Source organism: Zeugodacus cucurbitae, chromosome 5 (genome assembly GCF_028554725.1).
Source record: "Zeugodacus cucurbitae isolate PBARC_wt_2022May chromosome 5, idZeuCucr1.2, whole genome shotgun sequence".
Classification (NCBI taxonomy): domain Eukaryota; kingdom Metazoa; phylum Arthropoda; class Insecta; order Diptera; family Tephritidae; genus Zeugodacus; species Zeugodacus cucurbitae.
This window is the reverse complement of record NC_071670.1, coordinates 45,975,084-45,991,031: the sequence shown is the minus strand read 5'-3', so window position 1 is coordinate 45,991,031 and position 15,948 is coordinate 45,975,084. Positions and strand designations below refer to the sequence as shown.

Genomic DNA, 15,948 nt, shown 5'->3' with positions numbered 1-15,948 from the left:
TTTTAAATTATTCAGATGTGACTTACCATAGTACGAGTATATACATATCTGATCCATCATTGTTTTATGATATCTAAAAATGAAAAAATAAACAGATTGTTAGATAGATTTAATATGTTCTTTCTTGATAATATAAATATTTCAAATATTTGAAACGCACTACAAACAAATTTCGTATTGTTATTCGTATGTCTTATTAATATACGATCTTCTTTCTCATTTCAGATACAAAATAAATTTATATTCAACATATATAATAGCAACTATTTATAAATGATTAAACCACACACAAAAGTAGACAACTAATAATGATTATGAATTTTTATTGAAGGGGTTTCAGAGCCTAAAAACAAGGGTATTTTTACAATTTTTGTTTAAATATATATAGTCATATATTTCATTTAAACACTTCAGCGTATCGAAGATACATGTTTAAACAGTATTTTGTGAAATTTTTATTTAAAAATTCCGACAACGCAGCCGTTGGCACCTCATCTCTCATGAAAGATCTTGCGAAAATCAATAAACCAAAAATATTTATATAGTGCATGGATAGATCTAATTAATGAACAAAGAAAAAAAGAAAATATTGAAATTGAGTTTTGACAGAATTTTAAACATAAAACTCACTTTTTTTTATAAAATTTTCGGCATATATTGGCTTGAAAAAAATAGTTATAATAAAGATATAAAAAACTTAACTTAAAAAAAACGTCATACCATCCCATTTATACAAATGGGACTCCTATATCACATCGCAATAATGCTAAGTCCCTAGGAATCACCCTAGATGATAAGCTTCGCTGGAAAGAGCATGTCAAAAAAAAGGGTGAGCTTGGTATAAAATTTCCTAATTTTAGCACCTAGTCGGTGGGAGATCCATGCTTTCAATTGAAAATAAGCTGTTTGGATATAATCAAGTACTAAAGCCAATTTGGACCTATGGAGCTCAACTATGGGGTTGTTCAAGTCAAAGCTATATTGCATTCAGCGCTTCCAAAATAAGGTACTAAGAAGTATAGTTAATGCTCCTTGGTATATTAGATCTGCTGACCTTCACCGTGATCTTGGTGTGAATTTAGTTGTAAACGAAAAAACGAAACTTGCAAAGACTCACGAAATGAGGGTTATACAGCATGTAAATGAAGAGGCATCCAGACTCATCGGAGCTGCTGTACGAGAAAACCGACTGAAACGTAGAGGCCTTCAGACTTAGCAAGGCAACTGTAGCAGCAAATGAATTTCTCTAACATTTATTGTACAATATTGTATACTTGGTACAATTGTAAATAAAAAAATGAATAATAAATTCCAGAGAATCCTGCTTCATTAAAAACTGTAAAATGCCATAATCATAATCTAAATAAGCGTTGCGGTAAAGTATGTATGTTTTTACCTTCAAATATTCTTTTTCTAAAATTACTGATTTGGAAAAGGTTAAAGGGGGGTAAGGTTTGACAACTTTTTTTTTCATTTTTTTATATATTTTTTCGGAACCATCAACATCTCAAGAATGTTGTGCTAAAGTTTTAGGTCATTCGGAGAAAAACTAACGACTAACTACAGCAGGTTGAAGAACGGTACCTCCAGCTGTGCTGAGTGTACAAAACTTTGAATCGATTTTCCCAAATATGTCATTTTTAAAGTCGGTGACCAGGCTACAGAAAAAACTGCTGCATCGATCGTTTTGAAATGACTAACAATTTTACAATAACAAATAGGTCGATTTTTTCGTCTAAAATCGTCATTTTGGCTTGAAAATGGTCCAAAAATAGAAAAATTGAAATATTAAAAAAAAAACTCGACGTCAATTGAAAGTTAAACTAATAAACTAAAGAAAGCATTTTAATTTTTGGTTTCGGTTAGTATCGTGAAATTTGAACTTAGTATCGTGTTTAGAGTTTTGTGAGTCGACTAACTGGAATACATTAGAACTTACATAACTTGAACTTCTGTGCAAATTTCCTTCCATTAATCGAACTTTTCGTCCAGGGCACAATACAAAATTTAAAATTTTACTATCGGGCCAGAATTTAACAGATTCGCTCTATATCGTATGGAGGCGAACAAAAAATATAATATTACGGTTATGGATTGTACAGCGAATATGACAAGGAAAACTAATGTTTCAATATTTTACAAATTTTAATAATGATTTTGAGAACCTTATACAGTACTGGTCATAAAAACCCGGTCGGTAGGAAAATTTGAATTATGAGCTACAATAATCATCAAAGAAGAATTTAATATGAGAGTTTGTTTAGATTTGTAACAAGTAATAAAATAAATTATTAACCAAAAAATATTAGTGTTAAATTTTTCAGGAGGGATTTTTGTTTAATTTTGTTAGAATAAAAAAAGAAATATTATAAAATATTGAACAATAAATTTATTAAACTCATTGTATTTTGAAGAAAGTGACTATCCGAATATCATAAGTATTTTATTTAAATATTGGTTTAAACAAAAGCTATATTATTTCAATATTCATTGAGTTGGAATTTGTTTGAATTTAAAATTGTCAAATTTGTATAATGCTCTTTATATTTTTGTATGTGTTATGTAAATGTATTTGTCTATTTGAGTGCATAATCATCGAATAGCACACACCCACACGCATACAACCGAAAATCATGCATAATCTATTTACAGTTAAGTGTATATAAAATTAATCGACGAATGGCAGACAAACTAACAACAGACAAGGCCAGCAGGTAACCTCTGCAACGGCATACTGGTGCGCGGAAGAAAGAGAGCAAACGTGCGCGCAAAAGAACCACCAACATAAACTGATGAATGCGCAATTATATACAAAAACCTATGAATGTATGTCTGCATGTCTGCACGTATCTTGTCTCTTTGTCTTCACTATAGCCATATGTATTTTAGATTTGCCTTCCGCTCTAACCTTACCTTACCACGCACACACTAATTGAAGTGAGTAGAAAAGGCAGTAAATATACTCAGTGAACTACTCACTCACTCAATAGACACGCAGGTACTATGCTACGCGCATGTGTGTGTGTATACTCGTATATTTGCTGAGCGACGACGATCGCATTGCCATATGGCTATGGGTAAATTGAGTAAAAATGAGATCATTGGATTAGGTGAGAAGACACAACACAATACAACAATGGACAGAAGAAGAACCGTAATAACAAACACATGCAGACACACCTACAAACGTCATATAGACACATACACACACACACACACACACACACAGTGAGGTGCACGTAGCCGCAGCATTGTTGCTTTCTTTTATGAACGACGGTGGTGGTTTGTATCTCACCGATCGTGCTTTAATGTACGTACATATGTGTGTGTGTGTGTTGGTTAGTCATCAGCAATTGTCGGTTGTCTGGTCGGTCTGGTATTGCCCGGCCTGCTGGCTTGGCCGGCAAAGGCACACATCACACACACATACACAAGCAAACAAACGTTAGCGTAATCATGTCGTTGCTTGTGTTGTTGTTATTGTTATTTTTGCTACAATTGTAGTGGTAGTTGTAAGTAGTGTCGTTGCTGTCTCGGCATTGGCAGTGTCGGTGTGGCGCAGAAAAGTTACGGTCGACGTTTATGGCTAAGGTTTGATCAGTCTGATTCAACAGTTTGTGCCGTAAGGAAGTGTGCAGCACTACTGAACGGAAGTCACTTGGGGAAAAAGTTTGAAAATTGTTAATTACACATCTACCTACAGCGACACTGTTAGACATTATGCGTCTAGCAAAGTGACATAGTTCAAATTCAATAAAAAGCAAAAACAAAATCAACGTATTTCGGACTTTAGTAGAGCGTTAATTATTTAAACCAAATCGAAATAAAATTTTTGTGTGTTTCTGAAAGACTGACAGTAAAGAAAAAGTAATTAAATAAGAAATAAAAAAAGTGTTAAACTCAACGAGCGAGCGAAAGTAACTGTATAACATTGAAATCAAACAAAAATCAGCAAACCGAAAATAATAACAACAACATTGCCGTCGTTGTGCGAAATTGAAAATAAAGAAATTGAAAATTGAAAGCCACGCTCAATACCTTGCTTAATTTGCGAAATTAACACATTCTTGTGAAATTGCCTAATTCAATGCAGATTTATAACACAAAGTAGCTTGCTGCGTATAACAAAAAAAAAAATAAAAACAAAAATACATACATAAATTAAAGTAAAACGCGCACTTGTTGTTATCAACCGGCGTTTTGTACGCGACAACGCGTCTTTAAAGTGAAGTGTCGTGACACTCGAAACAACAATTGCCTTAGTCATTTATCGATATTTGACTAATAGCACGCCCAGTGCGCAGCCAATTACTCCACGTGGACGAGCAGCGAAAGATTTTTACGAATTTACTTGGATTAGTATGCGGTGTGTGTATTGCTTTTGATTTGTTGTTAAATTTAAGTTCGTTTTTATTTATTTTTCTCTGTTCATAGCTTTATCTAGTACAGCAAAGTTATTTTTATATTTATTTATTTACTTGGAAGTTAGTTTATTTTTGGCTATGAGCATATTTTTGTTTTGCTTATCAGTTCATTGAAAGTGCATTCGTACGAAATTGAAAGGTTGAGGCGTTTATTCATTGATAAGTTGATTTATTTTTATGTACTTATGTATGTATATGAGATTTATGAGTATGGAAAGAAATTATTAATTGATAGGTGGTGTTTCCCAATAAGTTAATGAAAAAAATTGGTAATGGTAAAGTGTAAAGACAGTGTTGAAAGTATAATTTTAATGAAAGTGATGGGAAATTGAAGTTGTAGAAGCAATATTTGAATGGAATATTATTAAAAATTACCTGAGTAGATAATAGGGATATAAAAAATATAAATAGTAAATTAAAAATTTAAAACAAAAATTTGAAACAAAAAATGCGTTAATTTCGAAAACTACTAATTAAATTTTTGAATTTCAAAAATAATATTTTGTGAAAATATTAACAAGCAAAATATGAAAATTGTAATATTTAATTATTAATTAATATTAATAGTATACTTTTAATTCTCATAAGTTGTACTAAAAATTATTTTTTCTTTTTGAAGTAGCTATCAGTGTAATTTTTTTAATTTTGTACTAATTACTTAAAAAATCTGTTTTTATTAAAATAATTCATCTTAATTATAAATTTAATATTATTTTTGACTTCCTTTACTCAAGTGCCCCATATACTTTCAATGGTATTTCTAATTGTGGTTCTTTCCTTTACAGTTTTCAAAACAAATTTTTAACAAATTATTAACTCTGCGATTAGAAACTTTGAGTTTAAAAGGCAGGACGTTTTCTAAAAATTCTTATACTGTTTTATAATCAAGTTATCCGTATTATTTAGTAATTAGAACTTTATAAGGTTGTGTTTTAATGTAAAATATATTAAGTTCTGGCTCTAACTAACTAACTATTCAAGTTTATATTGAATATATTAAAGCTTACATTTTTAATAATTTATTATTTTAAGCTAGTTTTAGTTTTTTTTTATATTTCTAAATATTTTTAAAATCATTTAGATTATGTTAAATAATTACATAATGCAATTATTTAAAGAAAAATTAATAAACCAGAGCGTAGATCGAGCGGAAGCCGTTGATATTTTATTTAAAAAAATTTCGTAGTAATAAATATTTGTAAACCAAATTTATTAACTGGAAATGAAATAAAAAAAATGTTTAAAAAGTTCTTTAAATAATTCGTTAAAAATATTACAAAAAAAAAATTTTTTTATGTCCTCTACATAAATAATGCATTTCAAAAATATTGTACTTTAAAGCCATAGAAAATTTAAGTTATCGTAATAAGAAACTGAACTTTATACATTTTTAGTTGTAATATTAACTTTTTTATTATAACTATAACTATTATTTAAAAAGTTCAATAACAATAATATTTCTTTCCTCTTCTCGCCAACACAGGTGGTTGCAAATCACTTGCAACCAATAAATCCAGCAAAACGGCGAACCTAAACGAATTTTTACCCTCCCAAACGCACCCACGCCTCTCATGTAGCGTGTGGTCACCCACGAATGTTATAAACGTAACAAAAACAACACAAAAAACCACGCATATACAGCGAAATTGCGGTAGCCGTAGCCGAAGAAGAAGAAGCTACCGCGTCCTACTTATAAGCAATCTCATTTTCATAATGACCATTGTAACAATATGCACTGAAACCGCCTTAGCAGCGCCCACCGCAACAACAACAACAAATAGTCCCGCCACACAATCCATACACGCGCCAACCATGACGGGTGGTAGAAAAGCCAACACTGGCGCCAAGAACAAGGCTGTGGGTGTGGCTGTGACGCAAAATACGATCGATGTGAGCAGCGGTGTGGTCTATACGATACCCATTGAGGGTTCGCGAAAACGTAAGCGGCACAGCAAACGTCACAGTAATTTTAATATTGAAACGTTGAAAGATATGCCATGGGTGAATCCTTGTGGTGGCTTCTATGTGCCGTCGGCGACGCAGGGTGGCAACGCTATGCGGCGGAAGAATCCAAAAAAGGTGGGTTTGAGTGGAAAATGGAAATGGATTAAAATAAATTTAAATTTTTAAAACTGGCATTTAATACTGTTAATTGTATGCAGCTAATAATTAGTTTTCAAATTTCTTTTTTGTGTATTTTCAGATTTTCAACTTGCTCAAAAGGTTAACAGAAAACGAGTACAAAACGTTGAAAGCCGGCCAACAAGATATTGATATAAGCAATATACAAATTTGGTCGCTGCACAATAAGACCTATAAGTTTCTGCCAAAATTGAAGATCAACTCAACGGTAAGTTTAAATTTTTTGCTTTTTATATATGTAGATATGTTAATGTATAGCATTGCATTTTCGAAAAACCCTCAAGGCATACACAAGTATATACTATAATATATATGTATATATATAGCATTACATAGTTCGCTGGAGTACAAAAATTAGTTTGGTATTTCCGTTGCTGTGTTTCGAATACACAGTAAACGGAAATATCTGCGTGAAAAATAGCCAACAACAACAAAATCGTCGAAAAACTGCACGTCATTTACGCTGCTCATTAGATCGTTTGCAAATACATATGTACATTGAAAAGCAACTTGGAAAAAGTTGAATTAAATGAAATAAAAAAATGCGGTAATAGCTGAGCAATTAAAAAACTTTAGTTGATTTAATTTTTTTTAATCCAATAATTAATAGATTTCAAAATTGAAAAATTTCCGAAGCGAATTCTAGTGCTTAAAAGCTTTACAAAACGCTGTAGTAAAATAGAAACTAAATGGGGCAATATATATTTTTTCAAGTTATATATACTTTCCTACATGCTTACAAGTGGTTTTCGAAAGCTTTTCCAAACGAACATACTTTAGGTATTTTCGATTTATTTTTCATATATTTTTAATATAAATATTTTTTTTTCTTTCAAACTTCTCTCAAACTTGAAAGCTTTTGAAGTTGAGCTTTACTGCCACAAAACAGTTTCACAAAGCTTTACAAAGCAGCGGTGTGGTCTTATGTGAAAATTAAAACGGAGTATTTTGATAAGCTTACAAGTGGTTTTCGAAAGCTTTTGCAAACATGCACGAATATACTTCAGATATTTTCGAAATATTTTTTATAAATTTTTAATACATTATACATACTAAATATTTTTTCTCAAAATTCTATCAAACTTGGAAGCTTTTTAAGTCAAGCTTTACATCCACAAAGCTTTACAAGGCAGCTTCACAAAACTTTTACAAAGCAGCGGTGTATTCTTATGTGCTGTCAGGTATCGAAAATAAAGCGGGGTATTTTGATAAGCTTACAAGTAGTTTTCGAAAGCTTTTCCAATAAAAAATAAAAAAAAAATTCTTTAACGGCATTTGCTTGTACATACACACAAATATTTTGGTATTTCCGAACTGTTTTTTATATTTTATTTGCTTTATCGTGAGAATTTGATAAAATTAATTTAGCATTATTTTGTAAATGAATACAAAAAGTATACAATTTTGTTATGGTTCCACTTCGCTGCCGACAAGCTCATGCTTATTCCAACAAAGTTAAATAATATGTACATATGTATGTCTCTAAAGCGTCGGCATGTCATCATGTGTGGCACCAAAACACTGTAATAGACATATTAGTAATAAACTGCCGGCTGTGAGTCACTTATAAGGCATGCCTTCATATCATTTATGCAATGCATTTGACATTTGTAATACGCAAACAATGCGTTTTGCAGTCGTTTTTGCAATTTTTGTTTTTAACTGAAGTATGACAAGTGATTGAAGTATTCAATAAATAATATTAATGAAAAAAATCCTAAAAAAAAATCAAAACTTTGCAAAAACGCTGTAGTGTAAATATTTACAAGCAATTTTGCTTTCATTTAATTTTCAATCAGTGGATTGTGAAGTGTCATAAATGGCAATAACTGCTTAATGTAATTACAACGGCTAGTTAAATTCATTCATCGCTTGAGAATGTTATCTTATCACAAGTGCTCCCTTTTAGCTACGCGCTGGCTATAAAAAGAAAACTTCCGTAAATATATGTACATATGTAAGCGGAAGGTGTAGACGTTCGTATGTATGTATGTGTGTGCGCATGCGCTAAAAAGTGTGATCGATGCCAGGTGATCGCGTGTTGCTATCAATAGCAATAACATATGACTGATATGTGACAGTGGCGTAGCTGAGATTTCATACAGAGGGCGTGTGTGTGTGAGATACTTTTTTTGTTAATTTGGAGTTATAACTTAAGAATTAATGATTAAAAAATTTACGAAAGAAAAATATTGTATTAGTTTAAATTAATAAAAATCATTAACAATTTATCAATTGGGGGCACTACCACCCGCTTCATAACTCAACTACGCCGCTGCTGTGTACAAAATGTAAGCTAATTTCGTTTTGAGACCTATTGCTCATGTATAACAAAAAATAGGCATTATGACATCACTAATTGTACCGTAGGTAAGGGAGAGCTAAGCAAATTAAATGAGCAGTATGTACATTGAAAGTTTTAGACGCGTCTAATGAAAAAGCAAATGCTAAAACCTAAAGCTATTTGAGATTGTTTGTTTTTGTTTTTCGTGTCGATTTTGTTGCTGTTTGACTGTTTTATTTGTCATGATTCACAGCGTACGTTTGTATGCTATCTGTGCCATTGTGGCGAAATCTCAATTTGTACTTGTATATATGTATGTATGTAAGTACCTATATAACAACAAGTGTCGCAAATCAATAAGTTAAGCGAATAAAATAAGAAAGTAAAAATATAAAAAATACATAATAACGAAATCGGTAAAGAGTGTGTTACAAGTCAAGAAGAGCGCAAAGATTATGAGAATATTAGGGAATAGTCTAAAAAGAGTATTAAATTAGTGAGCTAAACTACAGTTGGTGTGCCAAAAAATGGAAATTCATTAAAAAAAATTAAATTTTTTTATAAATACTTCTTTTATAAATATTTTTTGTGTGCAAAAATGGAAATTCATTAAAAAAAATATATTTTAAAAAATTTTGTTTTATAAATACTTCTTTTATAAATATTTTTTTTTATAAATCTTATTTTATAAATATTATTATTATTTATTATAATTATTTCTATTCTAAAAAATTTTTATAAATAATTTTTTTATAAATATTTTTTTTGAAAAATATATTTTTATAATTATTTTTTTATAAATTATTTCTTTTATAAATTATTTTTTTTATGAATAATTTTTTTATATAAATTATTTTTTTATAAATGTTTATTTAACATTATTTTTTGAGCGATTTTTCTTTATTAATCGCGTTTTGAAATATATTTTTTTATTCATTTAAATATTCATTTAATTTAACAAATGTGTTTGTTTATAATGAGTAATTTCCGTAAATTTCCCTTTAAATAGTCATCATAAAAAATTATATAAAATAATTTCATATATTTTTTTTCAATAATTTTGGAAAACCCATTTAATCACACACGCCACAAAATCGCTTGCTATATGGTCAGGTGCTTCAAATTATACCGTACGTTAATAATAATAATAGTCTTAAATAACGATAAGTTTTTTATTCGTGAAACATGCATGTGGGCACAAATCAAATCACGACAACAACAAAATAGCTTCTATGTGAAAGCGTGCTGCTTGTCTTCGCCAACTTATCACCATCACGTATGACATTACGGTATTTAGCAAAGCTGACACATGCGTACAAATTCATTATTAGATAAAAAAAACAAAGAGCGTGAATGAGCGCGCGTTTTAATTATTTTATTTTTTTAATATACAAAATATAAAAAACTACTTTTCTGTATAAATCTTCCATATAAGGCTTAAATGCCTTTCCGGCCCGTTGATGTGTCAATTTCTGTTACTATAATTAAGAGGAAGCAGTGACGTCACAGCTAGTGAGCGCGTTTTGTTGTGGGCGCTGAGCGTTTATACGCTCTGCACTGCTCAGCTCAACTCCGTAGCGCAATAACAGCTGTTGCGGTAGGTCACGGTTGATTTTGCGCACACGTTCAGGCATTGCTTGTGTTTAAAGATAAAAGCTGTTGAAGTGAAAAGGTTGCCAATGTAGACTGTTTCAGCGTTTGAGCGATAAAATTGTGTTGTTTAAATTTGTTTATAACAAATTGGAATAATGAATATGAGTGTGTATGGCTTTTGAGATAAGAATATTGTTGAAAATACAAATAAATTTATAAATAAATAAAATATAAAAAATACTTTGATAAACAAATTTATAAAAAAGTGAAAATAAAACATTATAAAAAAATTAAAATCTTTTTAATATATTTTTTCTCAATATTTTCATTAATAAAAATTTATTTCATTCCTCTCCCATTGCAGATCGCACTAAAACGCTGGTACCGCAATATGCAATCATTTGTCGGTTCATTCGCCTATTTGCGCAGCATACAACGCGCCTGGGATATGGCCAAATTGCAGCGTGAGAATAGCACCGCACGCGAATTGAAGCGTCTATTTATCAGCGCACGCAACATGCTGTGCGAATTGGAGACAGCTATCAATGGCACAATGCCAGCGCCGCGTATGTTGCGCGGCAGCGCGTTGCCACAAGTGACAAGCCAGCAGATGAATAAACGCTTGAAGCTGCATACAAAGCGACGTGCCGAAAGCAATCCGAATGTGCTGCAGAAAGCCGACACAATCGATTTAATGTGGGTGAAATATTACTATTATGAATTTTTGAAAACCATGTGGAAGGTGTTGCGTCAACAGACAAAGCGACGTGGACAAATTGCGCTCAACGCGGAAAATCCAAAAGCATTCAATGAGGTGGAGAAGCATTTCGGCAGCATTGCGGCGACAAAGCGCAATGAGATGAGTAAAAACAAGCGGACGAAAGATCAACTGACGACGTCAAAATCGGAGGCGGCTGAGGCGTTGGTGACAGCACGCAGCAGTAGTGGCGCTAATAAGCGTAAAAACGCTAATTTTGGTAGTCGGCGACGTTTGGCGCAAGCGCACAGCGAGACGCGGTGAGGTTATACTATATAATTACAGATTTTAAATTTCATATGTGCAGAGTAGTTAGTAGCTAAGTTGCATGTATGAAATGGTAATTTTGAGTCTCAAAGCAATATTTCGCTTTTCACATTTGACATGTACATACATACATATGTATGCTAGTTAAATATTTACATTCATACATATAAACATGCCAGGTTGAAGCATTGACTTCCAAATATATATACACATACCTAAATACATCTAGCTACATTAATAGTATTGAGTTTATTATAGTATTAAATGAAAAAAAAAAAACAACAAAAAAATGTGAATAAGAATTTAGCTACTTCTTTAGTGCACAGTGACTGCATTCCAGTAATGTTAATAAGACAAAACTTTATATCGTAAAAAAAATATTTTTTTGTACACATCTGTATACATATGTACATACATATATATGTATATAGTTTAGTAGTATTGCAGCAATACACTGCAAACAAAAGGCTTTGTATTTAATTATAAATTATTTGCTTACAATATCTAATAAGACAATAACAACAACAACAAAACGTAATATAAGCAAAATTATCGCACACATAAATGCATATTTATTTATTATACAACATGCCGTTTCATATAGAACAATCAGTGCGCGCACACGTTCAAGTTCAATGTTGTTGTGCAATAACAAGGAAACAACAACAACAACAATTTGAAATATCAAACAGCAAATTTCCATAAAATTACTTTGCCTTGAATTTTCATTTTCATTTTCATTTCCATTTTTCACTTTCGATTTCATCTACACAACTTGGCATGCAAAAAAAAAAAATCAACGATAACAACAACAATAATAAAAATGTAAACAAACACAAATTGATAGTTGTAGCACTCGTCTAGTCAACACCACACAACAAGCAGTTTCAATTACTTTGATAACTGAGCGCACACACCCACAATCAGACATACATACATACATACAAACTAATAAACACAAATAAGCACATATTAGCAGCAACATACATACATACTAGTTATATTGCTATTCAAGTGGCGCAAGCTGCTTGACTGGTTCCTCAATTTTTTCACAATTCATTTTTATTGTAAATGTTTATAGAAAATGCATGCATGAACAAATTGTATGTATATAAGCTTCAGAAGCTTTATTAGCACGTGAGCAGAGGCGCGGCATGTGAGCGATAAGAACAGCGCCAACAAAGGCGTCTCAAATAATGATTGATTTTAATGAGTCAAATAGACGGATAATTAATTTTAATTGAAAAATTATCGATTTGCAAAACAACAACAACAGCAAAATATGCAGTTATCAAAAAAACAATGCAAACATTTTTATTTCTAAAAAATTATGGAAAATTTTTCAAAAATTGCAAATTTTTAATAATTTCTTTTTTTATGAAATATTGAAAATAGCTCATTAAACACACTCAACAAGCATCTCTGCTCATAACTGCATATATCCATAACATTCACTATCATTCAACACATTTCGAAATCAAATCGAAAACACTGAATATAAAAGACTACGAATAATAAGCTCTCTCACAAGCTCTCTCTCTCTACTTACTATGTATCTAAGTCGCATTCTATTTGTTATTTTATTATCTTAAATGGCAATGCGTACAATTAGCACATAAGTCACAAATAACAAAAAAATTATTAAAACAAAACCAACAACAACAAAATGTGTAAATGACTTGCATTTTGTCAACTAAATCATTGACGACAAATATTTATACATACATACACACATACATGTATTTATTTTTGCATTTAGTTAGTAGCAAAGCAAAAACACAAAGAATAATATTAAAAAAAAAAACAAAAACAAAAACAAAACAAACACTTAAAAATAAACTTCATTCAGTCAAATGCTCGCATGCATTTGCTTTTGCGCTGTGATATTGTATATGTAAAAGTAAAAAGTTAAAAAACTAAACCGAAAAAAAAACTAAAAATTAATTCCAAGACCCAGCTAACTTGCGAAGTAGGTCTACACTAAAAATATAGTATTATACTTAGTACTGTTAAGCCTAACTAAAAAAACAAACAACTCTTGTATGAGTAACTTAGCCGTTAAGTGTAAATTTACCTGTAAGCATTTTTTTATTATTATTATGTAAAAAAGAAAAATTATTGACGATTTAAAAAAATATTTGAAAAATAAAATTATAAAAATTTTGTAAAATAAAAAAATATTGAATTTTATTCTTATATCATGGAAGTGGTTTCAACGTTGAAATATTTCGAAGAAATTAAATTTTTTATTCAAATATGATCTTTTCCAGCTTATCTACATCAATAAAGACGACTCCATCCATACCTTATATATAGCTAATTTGTGGAAAAATAATGGATTTATTTATTTTTTCCTAGATCTATTATATTCTTCTTAAAAACAAGTGCCAATAATATAATAGAGGAACTGGATATTATATATTGATGCTCAACTGTTACCAGGATGATCAGCATTTGATGCAAAATATTTGAATAATTATTTATCATTTTCAATACTAGATTTGGGAGTATTCAAAGTAAAATTGAAGGAAATAGTCGAGAGTATGGGGTAACATTTTTAACTAAAGATTAGGAATCATACTCGCTCAAGTGTATTGGAGGTAACTAGGCATGAGTATGAGGTTATTTATATTAGGTTGTCAAATATCTCCCTTCCGCCTTTTTGCATATTGCGCTCAACAATTATAGACGTCTAAACATGGAGTATCACCGAAATTCGCGTTATTTTAAAGTTTTCCTTCGTTAAAAGCAAATCCGCTAGAGAAACGTTCCGTGAGAATAATGGTGTTTTCGGGCATGGTACTCTATCACTTCGAACTGCGGGGGAATTATTTCGACGATTCACAGAGTGTGAAAACAACACCATGGATAAGCCAGCCTGCGGAAGACCTGTGACGACGAATACCGATCAAATCATGGAAAACATCGAATTAGACCGGCATGTGACATCTCGTGACATCGCCTAGGAGATGGGAGTTAGTCACCAAACCATTTTAAACCATCTGCAGAAGGTTGTATACACAAAAAAGCTTGATGTTTGCGTGCCGCATGATTTGCCGAAAAAAAACCTTCTGGACAGAATCAACGGCTGCGATATGCTGCTGAAACGGAACGAACTCGACGCATTTTTGAAGCGGATGGTGACTGGCGTCGAAAAATGGGTCACATACGACAATATCAAGAGAAAACGGTCGTGGTCGAAGGGTGGTGAATTGTCCCAAACAGTGGCCAAGCCTGGATTGACGGCCAGGAAGGTTTTGCTGTGTGTTTGGTGGGATTGGAAGGGAATCATCCACTATGAGCTGCTCCTATATGGCCAGACGCTTAATTCTACCATCTTCTGCAAACAACTGGACCGCTTGAAGCAGGCGATTGATCAAAAGTGTCCAGAATTGGTCAACAGGAAGGGTGTAGTGTTCCACCAGGACAACGTCAAACCACATACTTCGTTGATGACTCATCAGAAGCTACGGTGATTACCACCTGTTCTTGGTGGTCTTAAGTTGAACTCAAACGAGGCTTGTGAAAAGTGATTGTCCGAGTTCTTCGCAAAAAAGAAGAGGGGCTTCTACGAGTTGCCGTGTAGATGGAAACTGATTATCGAACAAAACGGCGTTATAAAGCATTGAATAAAGAGCAAAAAATTGGAAGGGAGATATTTATTCTCTCTATTGGAGGTAACTAGGGATGAGTATGAGATTCTATAATGACTATTAAGTTGTGCTCAGGATACAGAGTTGAGAGTTATTTCTCAAAAAAGCCTATAGCTTGACTTTCAGAAAATAACCACTCGTTTCTATGTATAAGTTCTATCTAAAACTGTTCTTCTACTACTTTTGTTTTTGAATTCGAGATAAGACGGAAACATGAACATCTTCATTGCCACATTTAAAGATAGTACTGGTTGAAGCTATAAAATCAGTAAACATGTTATTAACACTTCATTACCTTCAGATAATTATGAATGAATTGCACTACTGACTGGACATGTAAGCAACGTGTACTACTTTTCAAATACAATCAAAGATTTATGAATTACAGCAAATTGGAATTAATTAAATCGCGTAAACAATCTGCATTTATACATTAGCTTGATTTATAATACAGGAACAGCAGTTGTGAAATTCACGTGCGCATACTTAAGTTAGCGGTACTGCTTAAGCTACCTGTAGTGATTTCGCCAGCATTGTAATGCTCGTAAATGAGATTTGCACGACACGCTGGAACTCGCTGTGATTGAGTAATAATTATACAGCGCTTACAGCAGTCCTACTTAAACGACTAGACTTAGAATGCTTGAATGTAAAACCAGTAAAATTTATTAATAGACAATAAAATGCAATGAATTTATTAAAAACACTATTTCTGAGGTGATTTACACAAAGTCAGTTTGATGAGAGCGGGGACTCCCAAATATTTTCAGTTATTTATAAAAGGGATTTAAATTTCAAAGTTCCGTTTGTTTTAGACCGGGGGTGTGA

General features: G+C 31.8%; 2 protein-coding genes across 2 annotated transcripts in view; one reads left to right on the top strand and one right to left on the bottom strand.

The window, feature by feature from the left end:
- LOC105219872 (probable serine/threonine-protein kinase yakA) overlaps positions 1 to 15,948 on the bottom strand; it is a 122,309-nt gene that overhangs the window by 95,728 nt on the left and 10,633 nt on the right. The window contains exon 2 of the mRNA XM_054231715.1: positions 27 to 73. The gene's annotated coding sequence lies outside the window, so the exon portion shown is untranslated. The remainder of the gene's footprint in view (positions 1 to 26; positions 74 to 15,948) is intronic.
- LOC105220063 (uncharacterized) lies at positions 3,571 to 13,359 on the top strand. The gene is made up of 4 exons (XM_054231718.1): positions 3,571 to 4,368; positions 5,908 to 6,503; positions 6,628 to 6,774; positions 10,808 to 13,359. The coding sequence occupies exons 1-4, from the start codon at positions 4,362 to 4,364 to the stop codon at positions 11,462 to 11,464; spliced, it is 1,407 nt and encodes a 468-aa protein (XP_054087693.1). The 5' UTR covers positions 3,571 to 4,361; the 3' UTR covers positions 11,465 to 13,359.

What these genes read in the sequence shown, in the direction of transcription:
- LOC105220063 (XM_054231718.1), top strand. An exon ending in GGCGGAAGAATCCAAAAAAG is followed by an intron (nt 6,504 to 6,627) that starts GTGGGTTTGAGT and finishes GTGTATTTTCAG; the next exon opens with ATTTTCAACTTGCTCAAAAG. An exon ending in AATTGAAGATCAACTCAACG is followed by an intron (nt 6,775 to 10,807) that starts GTAAGTTTAAAT and finishes CTCCCATTGCAG; the next exon opens with ATCGCACTAAAACGCTGGTA.